General features: G+C 41.1%; 2 protein-coding genes across 3 annotated transcripts; one reads left to right on the top strand and one right to left on the bottom strand.

Annotated features, from left to right (window-relative positions):
* The first annotated feature begins 514 nt into the window (after window positions 1–514).
* Window positions 515–3,833, top strand: fam166b (family with sequence similarity 166 member B). The gene is made up of 6 exons (XM_042396164.1): window positions 515–692; window positions 1,265–1,473; window positions 2,240–2,394; window positions 2,964–3,087; window positions 3,388–3,600; window positions 3,709–3,833. The coding sequence occupies exons 1-6, from the start codon at window positions 628–630 to the stop codon at window positions 3,801–3,803; spliced, it is 861 nt and encodes a 286-aa protein (XP_042252098.1). The 5' UTR covers window positions 515–627; the 3' UTR covers window positions 3,804–3,833.
* A 14-nt stretch (window positions 3,834–3,847) lies between these two features.
* LOC121886217 (iporin) lies at window positions 3,848–17,334 on the bottom strand. Of its 2 annotated transcripts, none has more exons than XM_042396162.1 (10): window positions 17,039–17,334; window positions 11,781–13,179; window positions 10,350–10,644; window positions 9,175–10,194; window positions 7,957–8,033; window positions 7,637–7,811; window positions 7,344–7,449; window positions 7,195–7,241; window positions 6,412–7,090; window positions 3,848–6,239 (listed from the first exon to the last, which is right to left on the bottom strand). In XM_042396162.1, exons 2-10 carry the CDS (start codon window positions 13,125–13,127, stop codon window positions 6,122–6,124), a joined length of 3,864 nt encoding a protein of 1,287 aa, XP_042252096.1. In that variant the 5' UTR covers window positions 13,128–13,179; window positions 17,039–17,334; the 3' UTR covers window positions 3,848–6,121. The 2 variants fall into 2 exon arrangements, with proteins under 2 accessions (XP_042252096.1, XP_042252097.1); XM_042396163.1 differs by lacking the exon at window positions 17,039–17,334 and adding an exon at window positions 16,389–16,512.
* Between the last annotated feature and the right edge of the window lie 308 nt (window positions 17,335–17,642).

Raw genomic sequence — 17,642 nt, 5'->3', positions numbered from 1 at the left:
GATACCACGTCCATGGGTTGTCATGGTAATATTCACGTTTGAATTGGTTGTTTCCTTCATTCATTTTTTTATACACCTAATTTGAAAAAAAAATTAAAAAAAACACATATATATATTATTAATTATATTTTTATGCAAATTATAATGCAATGTAAAGGTGGCTCATGCGTCTGTCACATAACAGACCCTAACACATAACAGCAAGACCCTCTGATCACTCTGGGAACCTTTCTGAGGAGGAAACGTCGCTCTTATGTTAATGTTAAATATTAGTAGGAAGCAACTGAATCAACAAAACCTTAAATCCCAGTGGTGATATACTACTGTATTCCTGCGACAATGAATTTATAAACATAAATGTGTGACTGAGTGATAGAACAGTTACTTATGTTCTAATAATCAATATATCTAGCTATTAGACTACAGCACAGACTTAATTCCCACACTGTATTATTAAGTACAGCAATAGGAAACAATAGCATTTTTTCCTTGCAGTAAAAGTTTTCTTGCTCTCGTCACTTTCATGACTCTGAGCTTCGATGCATCAGTTTGTTTGTGTTTGACTGTCTGTAGCAACCAGCAAACACCGCAGGACGGCGAGCTGCTGGAGCCTTCAGGGGGATAAATATGGAGAAATACGCCCCTAAATTTAGCAAAGTTCTGCTGACACCCGACCCACATTACATACCAGGGTAAGTCCGAGCCTCCTCATCAGTGAGAAATTATGATATTTTAATATTTAAGATTTTACAAAGACATACTATATGTAACGTTGATTGCACAGGATTATAATGGAATTCATGTACTGTATGTGAATTGAAATTTTAATAATGTAGCTAATTGTCGTTCCTTTTTCCCTTTTTTTTTAAAATTGAAGTCTTTTCAGAGTTGTGTTTAACCAATGGTTGCTACTTTCTTTTATTTCACCATAAATGGCTGCGTTCTAAAGTGTTTCTGTTTTGTACACACAATTAAAAGACCTACAGAATAGTTCACTGCAATAGATTACAGTAGTACTATAATGCTGAGGTGTTTACCCACAAGGGTCCATTTGTCCCCATAGAACAACACTACAAACTCCATAAATCACAATTCCTTCCTCAAATCCTCTTTATTTTCTCTAAAATTGTCTGGTAAATCAAGTCAACTCATATCTACTGTATATTTAAATAATTTCTTATTGTTTCAAGCTCCAAACCTGCTGAGGCACAAGACCCATGATGACTTTGTTTTTTACACCAGACTCTCTCTCTCTTTCTTTCAGGTACGCAGGCTATTGCCCGCAGCTGAAGTACAATGTGGGGAAGTCCTACGGCCAGCTCACAGCCGAACTGCTCACCAATCCTGAGGTGAACCACTCCAACCGCCTGGTCCTCCACACAGGTCACATCCCCTCCACAGAGTGTGACCCTGGTCTGACACTGAGAAGCAACCCTGAAAGTAACATGAGGAAGGTGATACCAGGATTCACAGGTAGGTATCACACACTAACACAGGGGGTCAACAAAGTAACTGAACACCGCATGGAAAATTATTTTTATTTTCACATCTACAAAGTTTGGTAACATTTTAATTCCCAAGCTGTTGATTACCTAATGTGAAATAACTGAACGCTAAACCACAATATGTGTCAGTTATAACTGAAATCTGTCAATAAGAACTTTGATGACAGTTTTCACAGCAATACAAGACCAAATAATCAGTGTCCAAACTGTTAAATTATTAAGTAACAGCTGCATAGAAGTACAGTAAGTGGTTGATAAATCCTAATTGGTGTAAAATATGCAGTAATACAACCACTTGCTGCAATGTTTCCAGTGGTGATTTACAAGGTAAAGTCCCTTTTTGTGTTTATGTACAGCAGCTTTTTCAAAGGGTCAGTTCCTGGTTTTTAGATATATCTATCGTCAAGATTTCTGATGCCTCGCCAGTACAATTCAGATGAATAGAGTTTCATCTGTGGATTAACAACATATCCCTCTAAACACAATGTCACAGCTATTCTGGATAATACACAGACCTCGTTGTGAACCTTTTTCTTTCGAAATACAATGTGTATCAAAGAAAATAGGACGCTGTTTCTGGAAAGATATGTAGCTGTTAAATTTTTTAAATGTTATCTTTAAATGCTGTGTTATCTTTTCAATCGCATCTCAAAACCCTGGCATATCAAACTAAAACCCTCCTCTCTAGAAATTTGGAGAAACTGACCCTTTGATGTTGTTTGTTGTTGTTTTAGGCTTCATCCCAAAAAGGCGGAACTACTTTGCCTGCAGCTACTCTGAAACATGTCATAAAGCGTTGTCTGAGTTTCAACAGGAAAGGCATGAAAGGATCCAACGGAAATCATCAGAACTGCCAGTTATTGTCAACTACACCAACCAACAGTTTGAAGTATCTCCTCTCTCACACACACACACACACACACACACATATGCTCAGCTCTACCACTCTGTCACTGTGTTGCCCACACACACACACATACGCACATGTTGACACGGTACCTCTGAATAGGTTCACTCTTGTTTAATTATCCATGGTGGAGCTCAGTGTCAGTTCACTGTAATGTAGGCTAATCCACCTTTAGAAGAAAGACTAAGAAGCAGGACTGAACAGCTTCCCAGTACAACAAAACACAGATTCACCAATTATGTCTCTGAGATTCACATGAATGACTCTTTTAGATGTTTAAGCAGCATAATCAATCAATCTCAGATTTCCATTCACCTGCACTAAGTTGCTGATATCACTATTACGTAAGTGGGTTTACATTAATTCTGGGGTTTTTCGCATTAATTATGTATTGTTATGTAGAATCTTTGTTGCTTTCATAACCTTTCTATTACGGCTTTTAAACATGTGTGTCATATGATCATTTTAGCAGAGATCATAGAGATCATATATCAGAGTCATGCATGTTTTAATGGCTCTCAAATGTCATCTTTTCATCATCTTTGATCCAGAGGCCAAAACCCCCTTTGACAGCGATCTCCAATAAAGTGATCTACAAACCGTTGAAGCCCTTCATCCCCCTTGGAAAACCATATTTCATGGACGATGATAACCCACACAAGTATTTCATCTCAGGTACAACACAGAAGACTTAAACAGTTATAAACTGGTGCTGCAATCTTGTTCACCACGGGGGGTTTGTAGTGGAAATACAGTAAAATCTGTCACATAACCAAAACAATAAGCTTAAAGAGGATAAAATGCTGTGTAGAGCATCAGAGTTGGATGATATTCACCGTGGATTTGTCACCTCTTTATAATCCAAATTTATTTATTTGGGTTAGTATAAAATATTGAGTAATTCAGCTTTTAAACTTGTTTTTTCATGGATAAACATGGCAAAAAATGTGATGTCTAAGTGATGTCTTTTCACAGGATTTACAGGGCACGTGCCGAAATCTCGCTTCCTAATTGGCAAAGGTTACCCCATCACTACCAACCGGGCGCTGATCCAGTTTGGGAAGCAGCAGCAGGCTGAGCCCACCTTCAAACACATCCCAGAGTGGAAGGACAGTACAATACCTCCCATCCCGGCAATCTATCCATCAAACAGGGGTGTGGTGCCATCATTCACAGGACATATACCAGGTCTGTGTCAGTGTCATCATGTGATCAGCTAAATTATGGAAGTAACTGAACAAATTGCCACAGATAAGCTTCATGTTAAAGCATGTCTAACTCTACACCATCCCACAGGATACCAATTCATGTATGGACATACCTTTGGTCAACTTTCCAAGAATGCACTGGAAAAGAGCAGCATCAAGAGAACCCTTCAGGCAAAGTCATAAAACACCTCAATAAAATGATTACCAGCATTATGAAGTTGTGACATGAGTCAAATCTGAAGTCCTCACATTTCCATGAAAACAATTTGTGCTGAACTGCAACAATATTTGGCACATGAGTAAACCTTTGTACATGGTTGGTACATTAAAGTAAGGCAGGTAATCAATATGTTAAATCTTTATTGACAGAGGTTGATTGTCACTGGGCATTAGAGGAAGCATTCAGAGACTGAGGATAAAACAACGCTGGGTGGAATAATTTCACAGACTTCACATATTTCAGAACATTAGAAATTCTCCATTAACAAATGCAGAGAACATATTTTCTATTCTTCCCATCCCTCTTATCTTACTAGTGGTCTATCAAAATGTACCTGACACACAGTTAAATACCTGAAACAGCCACAAGGTGGCTTGTATTTGTGCAACTGAACAAAATTCACCGGAAGACGTACTACTGTATATATCAGACAATACCACACAATTCATGTGCCAGAAAATTTCCAAAACCTAATTCTACAGCTATAAAAACATTAATAGGAAGTTAGGAGATCTAGTAAAACTGTAGCACCTACCTGTATTCTTGTTAACTCATGCACCTATGGTAAATCCATGCTGTGAGTTTGCTCAAAAAAGCAAGTTTACTGGAAATAAAATCACTGACAATCCACCACAAAAGGCTGGTGTGTGGCATATTTGGCACTAATAAGAATGTATTGCTTGCGGGGGTGAAATGAAAGGTACAGCTGTGGAAAGTCTGACAGCTACATATAAGAAATGGATAATGTGTCCCATAGTCTACAGCAGGTCAATATTCACATATATGATTGATATTCGCCTACAGGAAATATAGAGGAGAGTTACAGGTAACAGAAGCACCTACTCAAGGTTATTCTGGTGGGTGTGCAGTTGCAAATAGGTGCACTGGCCCTCATTCATCAAGCAAGTGGGAAAAAGGGCGTTTAAGTATGTTGCTCCCTCCGCTTGGAATCAATGGCAAAAGTTGGTCTCACTGGATGCATTTAAAGTAATTCTAGATGACTTGGAGGCAGGCACATCTGGCTGTAGATGTTTTGACTGACTCATATTACCCCTGTTTGATCCCTGATGTTGATGACTTGCAACGAATACTGATGAATATTTTTAATGTTTTCTGATTCTGTAATTTATTCTTTATTTTCATTGTAAATTATTATGTTTTTGATGTCTTCAACCCTGTTTATTGTGCTGCTGCCTGTCTTGGCCAGGATGTTCTTGTAAAAGAGATTTTTAATTTCAATGAGACTTTTCCAGGTTAAATCAAAATGAAATCAAAATGGTCCTCAGCCACCTGCCTGATCTCATTCATGAAGCTCATCTCACACCTTATATGAACACAAATGTTCACTGATAAAACAACATCAGAGAGACATTTTAAGATCAGAGGGTCTTGGCACCAGTTGTTCATAAGTTCAAGCTTTGCCTATTTATAATGTACGTGTCATTCTAGTGCTGAAATCAGTTAAAATGTACACGGACCGTTCAATAAGTAGAGATTTGTATGCTCCACACAAAGTAGTTTCCTACGTAGAGATTATTATTACTAGTGTTAAATATACAACCCAGTAACTGCCACAGTTAACTGCTGAGTAGCTACTGAACCAACTGACAAAACGTTAGTTTGCTAATATCTGACCAGTTTTGACTGAAGAGTCAAACACATCTGACCTGACACTTGATCAACATGCTGTTTAATAATGATAAACTCAAAAGATTTTAAATTACATTTCACAAAAATAGCAGAATATACCTCAAACTGAAAAATGTTATTGTATGCTAATAATGTAGCTAAATAGCCTCAGTTAGATTAGTGTAATCTCATATTTTCCACTAATTCTAGACTGCATGAATAGTCTGAAACAAATATTTCTCCATTTATGCATATAAGTAAAACAAAGTGATACCAACATTTACAAAAAATAGCACTTAAGTTAAAAATATAGATTGGCCCCTAAAACTGTCATTTTTGGCAGTTATGTTACAGCTTGTGCTGCTTCAGTTTCCTAGCAACCATTTACACATTTCTAAAGTCTGTACTAAGATGTTGCTCATACAAATTTAGAAATGGATTTATGAATAGCTGGTGCAGCAGTCCACCTTTAAACTCATGAAAGCTTGATGATTAAGGGCCACTGCGAAAGCTGTTAATCTTGTAAAATAAGTGCTTCCTGATCAGTGCAGCAGTGAGATCGAGCACTGTGTTTTGCAGGACTATGTACTATCATGCAGTTATCACAGTAAATAGTTTCCACTCGGTCCTCCACGCACAGAGGGTTTAGTTTTCAACAGTCCTTGTCTTTGTCAGTCTGAGCTCCTCTTAGCTTCATGGACCTGATGGATTGAGCCAAAAGTCCAAGCTGCGATCTGTCCAAATGCAGCCACTGTGATGGTCGCCTGTGCCTGTATAACCAATGACAGAGAGGTACTGGTTATGAGTAGAGAGTTACGGTGTCAAGTCCTCCAATCTAGATCCCATTCTCACAAAAAAAAGAAATCTACTCAAGATTCGGGAAGTATACAAATTAAAGTTTGAGTGTGAAAATCAAACCACAAAGTCTGTACTGTTTCTTACCTTCTGGTTTGTGCTCCACTGTGACTCTGAGAAACTTCCTCTGTCCTGGTGGAAGAATCAGCTCCTCCAAACAGTTTGGCCCAGCGCAGACCACCCTGACAAGGACTCTCAACCTGGACACAAGGTGACACATTTGGGATCCCATTGTCTTTCTCTCCCTTGCTCTCTTCTGGCCTGCTGTCCATACTTATTTGAGACCAAGTATCTGCATAATTGTGGCTACAGTCCTCCCCTTCAACCACACCATCCATGAGGTCAGCCTCTTTTGGCCACCACTCTGGAATAGGGGCTAAAAATGGACTCCTGTTCACATGCATCTCTCCACATCCCTGCTTGTAGCAACTTGAATTCTGGGAACTGGGAGACTCTTGGTGATGCAGACATGTCTGGTGTGAAATCTTAGACTGACTGCTGTGGCTGTTGTCCGCCTTTCTGTCAGCTTGCAGTTGTGGCCAGCTGGTCACTAAGAGGGCAGAGCACGGTGGAGGTGGAGAAACACCCTGCTCCTCAGAACACAGCTGCCTGTTACGTAACAGTCGGGGCTCCAGGAGCAAGTTGAGGTCAAAGGGCAACACAGACAGAGGTTGCAGCAGAAGTAGCAGCTCCTGAAACAAGGGCTGACACCGATCCAGTGACATGGACAGGAACCCCCAAGAATGGTAGTATGTCGTCACAACATCTACAGAGACGGTGAAAGACAGACAATCAATTATTTGTTTACATTCAAGGAAAATTGTAACAGCTATTTAGAAAAAAATAAAATAAAATTGAATGTGTACTAACCTTTTTGACTCTGAAGGTGACTGAGCCAGAATTCCAAAGCTCTCAAGCTAAAAGAAAGCAAGTTATTAGCAGATGATGCTTGTAAGTACAGTAATAGTATTAGCATTCTTTAGCATCATTAGCGTCATCAGAAGTAATTTCGTACATACTTAAGCAGACCCATGATGAAGGCTCTCAGTCTCATGCAGTGGCTGGTGAGCTGGGGACATTGTCTGATTTTAGAGACCAGGCTGTGCAGGACCCTGGTCGACGGACCTGTAGCGGAAATGGACAAAGACATAAAAAAAGAATTAATCAAAGAGATCACAGTGTGCACAATGCTGCTCCACCAGTACGTCAAGCCAAACAACCATCTAGTACTGCGTGGCAAACAGATCCAGAAATATATTCATGACAGCTCCTTTGAATCATGATCACTACATTATACTTTAATTGCATGTACCGATCCTAGTAGAGACTTCCACCACATTCCAGGAGTGGTTGCGGCGCTGCCCGATGATGAGATCCAGTTTATGATCCCTGAGACCGTCTTCTAAAATATTTTGGATCGTTGGACATAAGTGTTCCAGGACCAGACCAGCAATTGTGGGACTCCGAGAGCTGTTACCCAGACGCATCTGTGGCATGAGGAAACATAATATAATACAGTATCTTTCCTGCTGATACAAGTTAATCAAGTCCAATCCCAGACTGTAAGTAATTTTAATGGCACTTTTCATTTGTGATCCATAATTCAAGGTGCTTGACTCTGCCAATTCATACCTTTTCTTCAGGGTCTCTGCTGCTGCCAAAATGAGCCATAATCAAATCCACTGCCCTGCTTACAGACCTCAGCAGACCTAGAGACATTGGACAAGCAAAGGAGCAGAGGTTGGATGAGCTGAAGTTGTAATTAATGCCTTATACATTCTGTTGGCTGATGCAAAAAACAGAAATATTTATATGACAGTACATGTTACATTGCAGAAATACAGATCTTATTACATTTCTATGTATTACTCATTGCTGAAAGTCATATTTTCTAAGTGGAATATATCTGCTAATGTGTGTGTGATAACTTATAATCTGTTTTCAGGATAAATCAACTTAAATCAAGATTTTTCTAGAAATATCATTTTTCTTCATTGTTGTGCTGCTATCTCCTTCATGCTATCCGCTTTGTTTAAAGGTACAGACACTCATTTTGAGAAAAATCTTGAAACATGTTTATTTATATTAGAAACACAATTTTTTTTTAACTTTCAGAACACATTAATAAACAACAGTAACTGTAAGATTTTCACCTCACTAACTGGGTCAAACACATAAAAATATGAGAGACGGCTTTCAGGGTTCATTATCACATTAGAGGAATGCAAATGTGAAAGAGAACTGAAGATGAAAGAGTCCTCCATTTCCATTTCAGCAGTGATCCTCACTGACTTGCTTTTCTCCCTGCCTTTCTGTCTCCATCTCTGGCTAGCCTCTGCAAATGTCACGGTAAATTCTTTATGCATGTTGAAGCTGCCTGCAGTGCTGCACCACACTGACTGTTCACTGCTGCTGCAAATGTCTCTGTCTTTGATCGTCCACCTCAAAAGGTTCACATTTATATAATTAAATTCGCACCAAGAGGCCCATATGGTAGCACTAGAGCAAAATGATTAGCTGTATTATAAATCATTAGCACTGTTTCTACTGCATCATTCTCTTTCTTGTCCTCTCTTGGAGCTTGCAGTCGCACACACATAGGCTACAGAGCAGAAGGCTCAGCCAATCCTGTGCAGGGAGAGTTAAAAATAGGTCATGTTTGAGTGGAAGCCCCTTCAGGGTATTGAAGGCACTGCTGCAGCACAGTGAGTTTTTAATGCTGCTCTCCAGAACAGCTCATCACCAGATAGACAATCAAGGAGGAACTAAATCACTAGTTGGTCATTTTTTCCTCCATTCAGCTTCACATGTTTTATGCACACTGATATCATATCATTAATTGAGTCTCACCTCTCCTCTGAAGATGGCTGATAGACATAGACTCATAAGATGTATCAGGCGAGAGGCAGAACTCTGTGGGCGGCCTGTCACTCAGGATCAGAGATTCGCTGTGTTGACTCTGACTCTGCTTCCCAGCAGAGTCCTGGGTTTGCTGTGGATGCAGCCCAGAAGCAGCCAAGGAGAGCAAAGAACTCAAAGAGGAGAGCGGAGCAACTGAGGAGAGGGCAGCTGTAAAACTACCGTGAAAAAAGCCGGAGTCAGCTGCAGGTGCAGCGCGATACTGAAGGGACTTCTTTTGAGGTTGTGGAGTTTTTGGAGGAGACAGGGACACCTGCAGGTTTGGGTGATGGGCGTCAGTGGTTAGGGGTAAAGTGGGTGGTGTGTGAGAGAATACTGAATGGTAGGAGCTGTGGGTCTGATTTGGACTTTGAGTTTTGGGCTCAGTGTTGGCATGGCTCTGCTCAGGGGTGAGGTTGATAAGGTCCTGGTAGGTAGGAATTTTAACAAGTTTGGACGGATTTGGGGCTGAGGTCAGATCTATAAAAGAGTTAGTCTGAGTGTTGCATGAGTATGGGCTTGTTTTATCTTGCATCTGAACCAGTCTGGGCTTTGGGCTGGTGTGAGTTGGATCTCGGCTGCTCTTTGATGTACATGGACTTGGGCGTCCATGGCCTCTGCTGGACTGGCTCCATGTGTGTCTGCGGCTGAAGCGCTCTGGGCTTGGCGTGCAGGTGGAGCAGCTATCAGAGCTCGAAGGAGCCTCAAGGAAGATGGGGCATTGGCTGCCCATTGGTGATAGCTGAAGATTAGAAAAACACTGACTTCTTTTGCCCTTGAACTTGAAGCTTGGTTGGGAGCTACCAGACTTGCTGCTCTTTTGATTTATGTACTGCTCCAGAAGACAGCCCAAGTGCTGGGTCTGGGCCTGGGGTTTTTCACTGGGAATCAGAACAAAGGGCTGGATGGGCAGAGAGGTTGGCCTCTGGGCTTTACTGTAGCGTACCACTGGATTTTCAACTGCACATGCTCCTGAGAAGAAAGAAGAGGACAAGAAAACATTTTTCCTGTTCCTGTTTCCTGTTCTTTCATTTTTCTGGTGTTGTATCTTTGCTTATTTTACCCTCCCACTCATAAAACCAAGCAACAAAGAAAACATCACACTTCTCTCTTAGACATTGCCTTACCCTTCTCAGTAGCATCAGTGGCACAATGTTCCTGGTCCAAAGTCACAGATGGCTGTGTGGATGCAGCACTTGTACCTTGGCATTTACAGCTATGTGGGCTACAATGTCTAGGGCACAGCAAACCAGGCGTGTGGGAGTGGTTTTGGATGCTGTCAGTATGTTTCTTCCTGCAGAGGGCTTTCTCAGTGGAGGTGGTGGCAACCTGGTAATCATAGGTCTGAAACTGTGAGCTGTCAAACCCGGTGCTGCACTGTGCAGAGGAGAACTTTATTTCCTTTTGTTGATCCTCTTTCTCCTGATGGTGGTGAAAAAAACATGAAACTGTTTAAGTTTACAAAACCAAATCTCATATGCATTTTCCCACAACATGTTGATACCACTTTTTAATAAGGCACCATTTTAAAAGGGTTTACAAGTTGCAGCTTCATTAAAGGAACGGTTTGACAATTTGGGAAACTTGTTTAACTTAAATAGCTTATTGGCTTTCTTGCTGAGATGAGAAGACTGATCTCACTCTCATATTTGAATGCTAAATATGAATTTAAAGCAAGCAGACAGTTAGCTTAGCATGAAGACTGAGAGCAAAGGGGAAAAGCTAGTCTGGCTCTGTCCAAAGGGGACAAATAGGTACAGGTAGGTCTGGGTTTGTGTGCCACCCATTCAAGTGATGAATTAATTAATTAAATGTATGAATAGTGGCGAGTGGGCAACAACAAGTCTCATCAAATCAAGCTCATAGAAGAAGATTGTCAGGAATCAAGTTTACTTATGACAAGTCACCTCCACAATTGTTCACTATTTTCATTCCAAAGAGAATTCACTGTGCGTTATGATGACATTATTGCATCCCCAGACCCAAGCCTTGCCATTTTGCACTGTGAGGCCATCTAATAAGATGATTTAACATTAGGACATAACTGAATTCCCAGGCTTATCTCAGGCTCAGTAACGCATACTTGTGCCACCCGATTATGTACAAAGCCCACATATCACAATATTTCTGGCAATGCCACTGGTCCAAAGGTAAAAAAAAAAATCTGCCTTCAAACTCTAAAACTCATTAATTTACACAAAATTATCTTGTTTGTTTAATCCTTACAAAAACAAAGTGTAAAACTGACAAGTACTGGTTTTACCAGGGGGTTATGTGCTAGAACTAATTCTAGGTCAAACGCAGTAACTTCCTGTTCTACACTTGTAAGAATGATGATCCTCATCCTTAATAAAACAGTGCATACAACGCCTTTGTTAGTGTATTTTATGCAATTGTATTGTTTTCTTTTTCTTCTATTCATAAATGCGAGCCTTATTTTTCAAATACCACTATATGAGACTCATATTATTTCTGTATTTTACATCTAAAGGTCTATGCTAGGTATACCCATCATCTAATTCGGCAGAAGGAGGAGGGCTGTTTCATTCCAAGATTACCTTCTTGACTTCTTTGTGTTGTCCTTCTTTCTTATGATTGACAAGCAGGTGCTCAGAGGGAGCGAAAGGGCTACTTCTGCCCTGACCCTCAGGGCAGCTGGTGAGGCTGGACCAAGCTGGGCTGGGTGACTGGGAGGAAAGGTCACAAGTCACAAGCTTGTAGTACTTCTGGTTGGTCCCTATGGCCAATGTTGCCTGACTTTGTAGACAGGCGGCCAGGTCTGATACCTCCAGAGAAGAGAGCCCCGGGGGTAGTGGCTCCAGGGAATAAAGATTGCAGTTAGAGTCGAGACCCTGAGGAGACCAATGGGAAGACGAGGGCGCCAGGTCAACCTCCTCTTTTGGGGGCGCATAAACTCTCGTGTCATCCTGTTGAACATCTGCAGTCGGAGTCTGGGGAACAGGTTGGAGGTTGAGGAATACAGATCCCTCAGATGACTGAGAGGGGTGAACTGCCGGGCTGCTGAGGTCATGAGGCGTGGCGGGGTTGTTGCTTTTGTTATAGATGGTGCAGAAGTTAACCAAGATGCCATCAGAACTGTTGCAAGAAGAGTCACTGACATACTCTGCTTGAGTGTTGGAGAACAACTCTGGGGAACATTTGTGTTGGCTGTGGATGCAGCAGGACATGTTATCCCCCATTCTGTCTGAGTCCTGCTCTCCACAAGCCAGCATCATGATGCCAGATCTGCTCACATGAAAGCACTGGCATTCAGTTTGCAGGGAGTCCAGCTGGTTAGGCTGGTTAGAGAGCCACTCTTGGTCGCTCTCAGTCGCCAACATAGTCCCCTCATTGCCCCATTCACTGTCCATGTCCTTGTGGGATATTGTATCATTTCTGGTATCATTGTTTAGTGGCCAGTTGGAATTTCCATGCAACACAAAAGATGAGTCCTCATGATATCTGTGTAGATTATCTCCATCACTATCTTCATCTTCCTCCTCCTCATCTAGCTCTGTATTGGGAAGGAATGAGTTGTGTGACCGCAGACCACCTCTAGCACTACAGCTTTCCTTCTTCAGATGGGAACTCGTCTCCTCTGGCGACGAGATGGAGTCGTACCTCCCGCTGCTGTCACTGGCCCCCTCCTCCTCTGTTCGGTCCTCATTGAGACTACTGTAGCTGCTAGAGAAAGGCCTCCGGCCACCGGTGAAGGTGTGCTCCCGGTTGAGTGAGTCTCGCTCTGGGAGGGACACAGCTCGAGTCAGGCCCACTGAGCACAGACGACTGGGCCTCTTGGCTGAGCTGCACAGGGCCTGGACGGGAAGTTGCCAAGTGGGAAGCTGAACCACAGGGAAGTGGCACGCTATCAGGGTGTCCCCTGAAAGACTGGTGGTTCCAATCATACTAGTGGAGGCTGAATGATGGCAACCGACACCATGATCCTGAAGTTAAATCCTGCAAGGACAGAATAGAATAGATTCACTTTTAAGAGCGATAAAGATGCTTTGAATGTGGTATCAGTGATGAAGAAACATGTTCACAAGTTTTCTAGGTACATGGAACATTAAGTTATTACTACTGCTGTATATTCAGCCTGAATACAGTTTGGTCATCCAGAGTGATGGAAAATGCATTGAACTTGCTCCATGACAATATATTAATGAGAAGTAAAAAGCTCAAGTTCATGAAATAATAAAGTTGAGAGAAGTATTAGACTCAATTGTATAAGGGAAGGGAAAGGGGATTGCAGAAAAGGTTAGACTTGTGTACTGTAGAGTGGAGGTGCCATTATGCACCATTTGTACATTTGGATGATGCAGATATGTTTTAACGTGACATATAATACATATAAATCATGTTGTTGGTGTATGCATATGAAGTGTTTATATTGATCTCCCTGTGGGCCTGCTCCTTGATTTCTCTCAGTTATTTGGCCACACTGGTCTTTCTAAATGTGGTCTCATCACATACACAGATTAAGGTGTAAACATTGCCTGTGTGGGTGTCAAAATTATACAGTGACCGTTCTAGCTGTAGAAGCTGAGACAGGCTCATTGCCTCAGGGACCCAGTTACAGATTTTAGTGGTTAGCTGCCTTCAATTTCTGTGTATTAAGGTGCCAGACCTTTTGAATATGCAACACGATTAGTCAGAGAGGTAAGGGGAGTCTTCAGAGAAAAAATTACATGTAATAGAAACCAAAATAGAAAAACATAAAGCAGGACTGCAGGCTAGCGCTGTCTGCTCCCTCACTTCACACCACTGGTCCTCCAGTCAAACTCCTACTGTGTTGTCGGCTTCTGGCCCTCAGCGCAGCCTACCCTCCATAATTCAGTCAACCATTAACAAACTCCTCCTCTCTTTGCCTGGTCCAACCACAGGCTATCACAGTTACTCAGCTGCTCTGTAACTAGGGCAGCTGCACTGCAGAGATGCTCCGCTGGCACTGCTAAGAGTAAATACATTTTCACATCAGTTTACTTAATTGAAAGTGTTCTATCACATTTAGGCATTTCTTCTGATTTTACAGACCTCCAGCTTGAAATAAAAAAGGTAAACACAAGTTGCATAATAATGATAGTCATCCTTTCATGAAATATATTAAGTTTTACAAAAGTAATTACAAAGCATCTGCAAACTCTGCACATGAAATATTTAAACATCAGCAAGTGCGGGTAGTTTAATGTTATGACATTCAACCACAGAGAAGAAGAGAGAAAAGTGCATGCAAATTAAACAATTGATTTAAATTACCAGCAATAAAAAAAACATACAGCATCCACTGATATCTCCTTCAATACTGTTACATAGTCTTGATGCTATGTTGTGTATATAAACTAGATTGAAAAATCATGTTCATAAAATTAAATATTTCAGATGTCTTTCACTTTTTTGCACACATCAGTCTTATGACAGTGTTGTTGTGCTACTGTCTGGGTATGATGTGTAAACAATATAAACATCTGTTGCAGATGACCATGAAGAGGTAATCCTCTTTATCACTACATTGCTACAGTAAACAACATCCCTGCCATGGGAACAAAGAGTAAACACTTCAATAACACGCTCATAGGCAGTAATACCCCAAGGCAATACAGTAGCTTCTGATCATGAATCCCTAATAAACTGGGTTAATCTATGTTTATGGTGCAATTTTAATACTAAAACAGAACCAGGAGATGATTTAGAATTTCATATTGCAGCCAAATAACACCTCTTTTTTAGATATTTAAGTATATTGTGCACAAAGTCTCTCAACAGCTGAATGTGCCATTACAGAGGACCAGAGCACTCTCCTTGTCTTGCCTTTTAAAGCTGGTAGAATAAAGAATACTGAACTATGATGCTGCTTAAAGACAGGACATCATTTATCCATAAAACTCATAATTTTTGAAAGGTAGCTGTGGTGAACCTTCTTCATAGTACTGATTCAACAACATTTTTTTTAATTTTTATTTTTTTTTAAAATGCTGCCAAATGCAGACATAGAGTATAATCCCCTTCTGCAACACCTGAGCCAGGTTTTAATTTTGGCACACCCACACATTGCATACATTTCATACAGTTGGTCTATTTCTAGTCCTCCTGATATGATGCAATTACATGACATTATTTCTTATTTAAATGTGATTAGCCATCAAGCATTTTGGGGTCTGCTATTTCTGAAAAAAAGCTTAATTGCATAAAGGTGCTGTTTAACATGCGCAGGAAGATCTGGAGCTCAAAACACATGTCAGTCAATACCAAAATATGCATCTTTATCTCCAATGTGTAGCAGGTGATGCTGAATGGATCAGAGACACGGAAAACAACAAAACACACAACAAACAAGGCTGCAATCATTCATTAACACCTGCCTCAGGAGAATACTAAGCATTTGGTGGAGAGACAAAGTAAGCAATGTGCACCTGTGGAAAAGAACCAGCTAGGATCCCACTGACTTAGAAATTCGAAGGAGAAAGTGGAATTGGATTGGACACACCCTCGGAAAACCTGCGACAAACATCACCTGACGAACACCCCCGAGGAACAAGGAAAAGAGGAACAGCTGGAGACGAGGTGTCTAGGCAGAAATGTCTAGGAGTGGGCTCAACTGGGGAGATCTCAAAAGAAGCACCAACAATTTGTCAATGGCCTATGCTCCCTAGAGGAGCAAAGAGCTTAAGTCAAGTAAGTCAAGTTAATTGCATGACTCTTTCTCACAAGAGGCAGAGTCAGCAGGCTTTTAATCACAGGCCCTGAATTTGGTGCTCAGTGTCTTGCTCAAGGACACTTCCCAGCTTGTCATTGAATCATTTATCAGTTATCATTTGATTATTAAGGCTAATGTCTCTAGTATGTAGTAATGTAATATGAGGGATATGATCCTCGAGGGGGCACTTTGCATTGAATTTTGATTCATCCTGTCCGCTTAATTTCAACCGTTCAATACCACAAGAAAGTAGGCCAGTGTGACTGACTAACTGTCTGCAGAGGACTAACGGTTTCCCTGCAAAGCGGATACGACTCTCGCGTGTTGTCTCTGAAGGAAGGCCCTGAACTTGCGGCACAAAAATCTATGCCAAATAGCTCTGTCCTCTGAGCACTGGAGCACACTGAGATGGTTGTGATTAGCTGAACTATTTCACCGGGAAATGTCTGTCACATCAAGTCAGCCATCTCACATGAGGGATGGGACTCGTGGTTCTGTCTGGGAGAGTCTGAGGCCCACCGATGATCTGCTTGGAAACAGACTCAGATCATGATGCTGCTGCTCGTTATCAGCGAGGTCTCTCTGTAATGAGACGACATCTTTACAGCTCATATTGATCTATATTCTTGTGAGGAAAAGTTTCAGTAAGAACTCAGTACTTGTTAAACATGATCAGATCAGATGTGATGTTTGACCTAAATCTAAAAAGTAAAAGAAATATGAGCAGACGGAGAAGAAGACTGTCATCAATGATAGCTGTACTGTCTAGTCAGATTCTTGTGTGTGTGTGTGTGTGTGTGTGTGTGTGTTTTGGTTTGCATAACGAAAGTTAAATATTCAAACAGGCTGAAGTAGGACAACTTGCAAAAAATCAAGAGATTTTGGTGTGCACACATGTCAAAGAAGCATCTATGATAGGAGCATCTATATCTCCCTCATACACACACACACACACACACACACTTGCTCTCACACACACTAAACACATAGGCAGACTTAAACCCAGACAAAGTCAGACAAACGATTTCAATCAATAGAATCAACATAGGAGTGAATAACTGACTCCAAAGCACATAAAATCAAGCGCTCGTGCATTTGCGCATCCGCTTTAATCACACCTACTTGAAACCAGCCGCCATACGATATCCATCCTCTTCTTCTAGGTGACTTTGTTATGTAGGTGTCTCATAAATACGTGGCAAGGTCCAAAATTATACAACCAAACTATTTTAAAAAAATATGCGAGTGCTCGACGCAGCTTGGACTTCAAAGATGCATTAAAAAAGCTAATTGTTTAGTTATATTACCTGATATCTAGGGTGAAAATGGACGGGTTATTCCGGTGATGTATAACTATTATAAAGGGTAATATGAAACCGGTCCGACGCTGATGTCCGGACAGACACAGCAGTCTCCACACCGCCGCTTCAGCAACACTCCAGCTGGCGGAGATATTGCGTCACGGCGGCTTTAACCAATGAGGAGGGAGAAATTCCTGCCACTTAAAGTATCCAAGACACTTGGTAGGAAAAGAGTTCAACATGAACACTTTTTTTCTGTTTTTGTTCTGTTTGTTTTTGAAAGAATGATAAAATAAACATCATGAGTAACTTTATAACTTATAGTCTAGTTTTAGCACAGTGCCAAAAATTAGGACTTTTGGCTATAATGATGATTCACAAATATATATGACCTTTGTGTAAACAGGGAGGACCATTGAGCCCAA

Source organism: Thunnus maccoyii, chromosome 19, assembly GCF_910596095.1.
Source record: "Thunnus maccoyii chromosome 19, fThuMac1.1, whole genome shotgun sequence".
In the NCBI taxonomy this organism is placed as follows: Eukaryota; Metazoa; Chordata; class Actinopteri; order Scombriformes; family Scombridae; genus Thunnus; species Thunnus maccoyii.
Note: the sequence above shows the minus strand (reverse complement) of the source record. Positions and strands in the feature narration are given on the sequence as shown.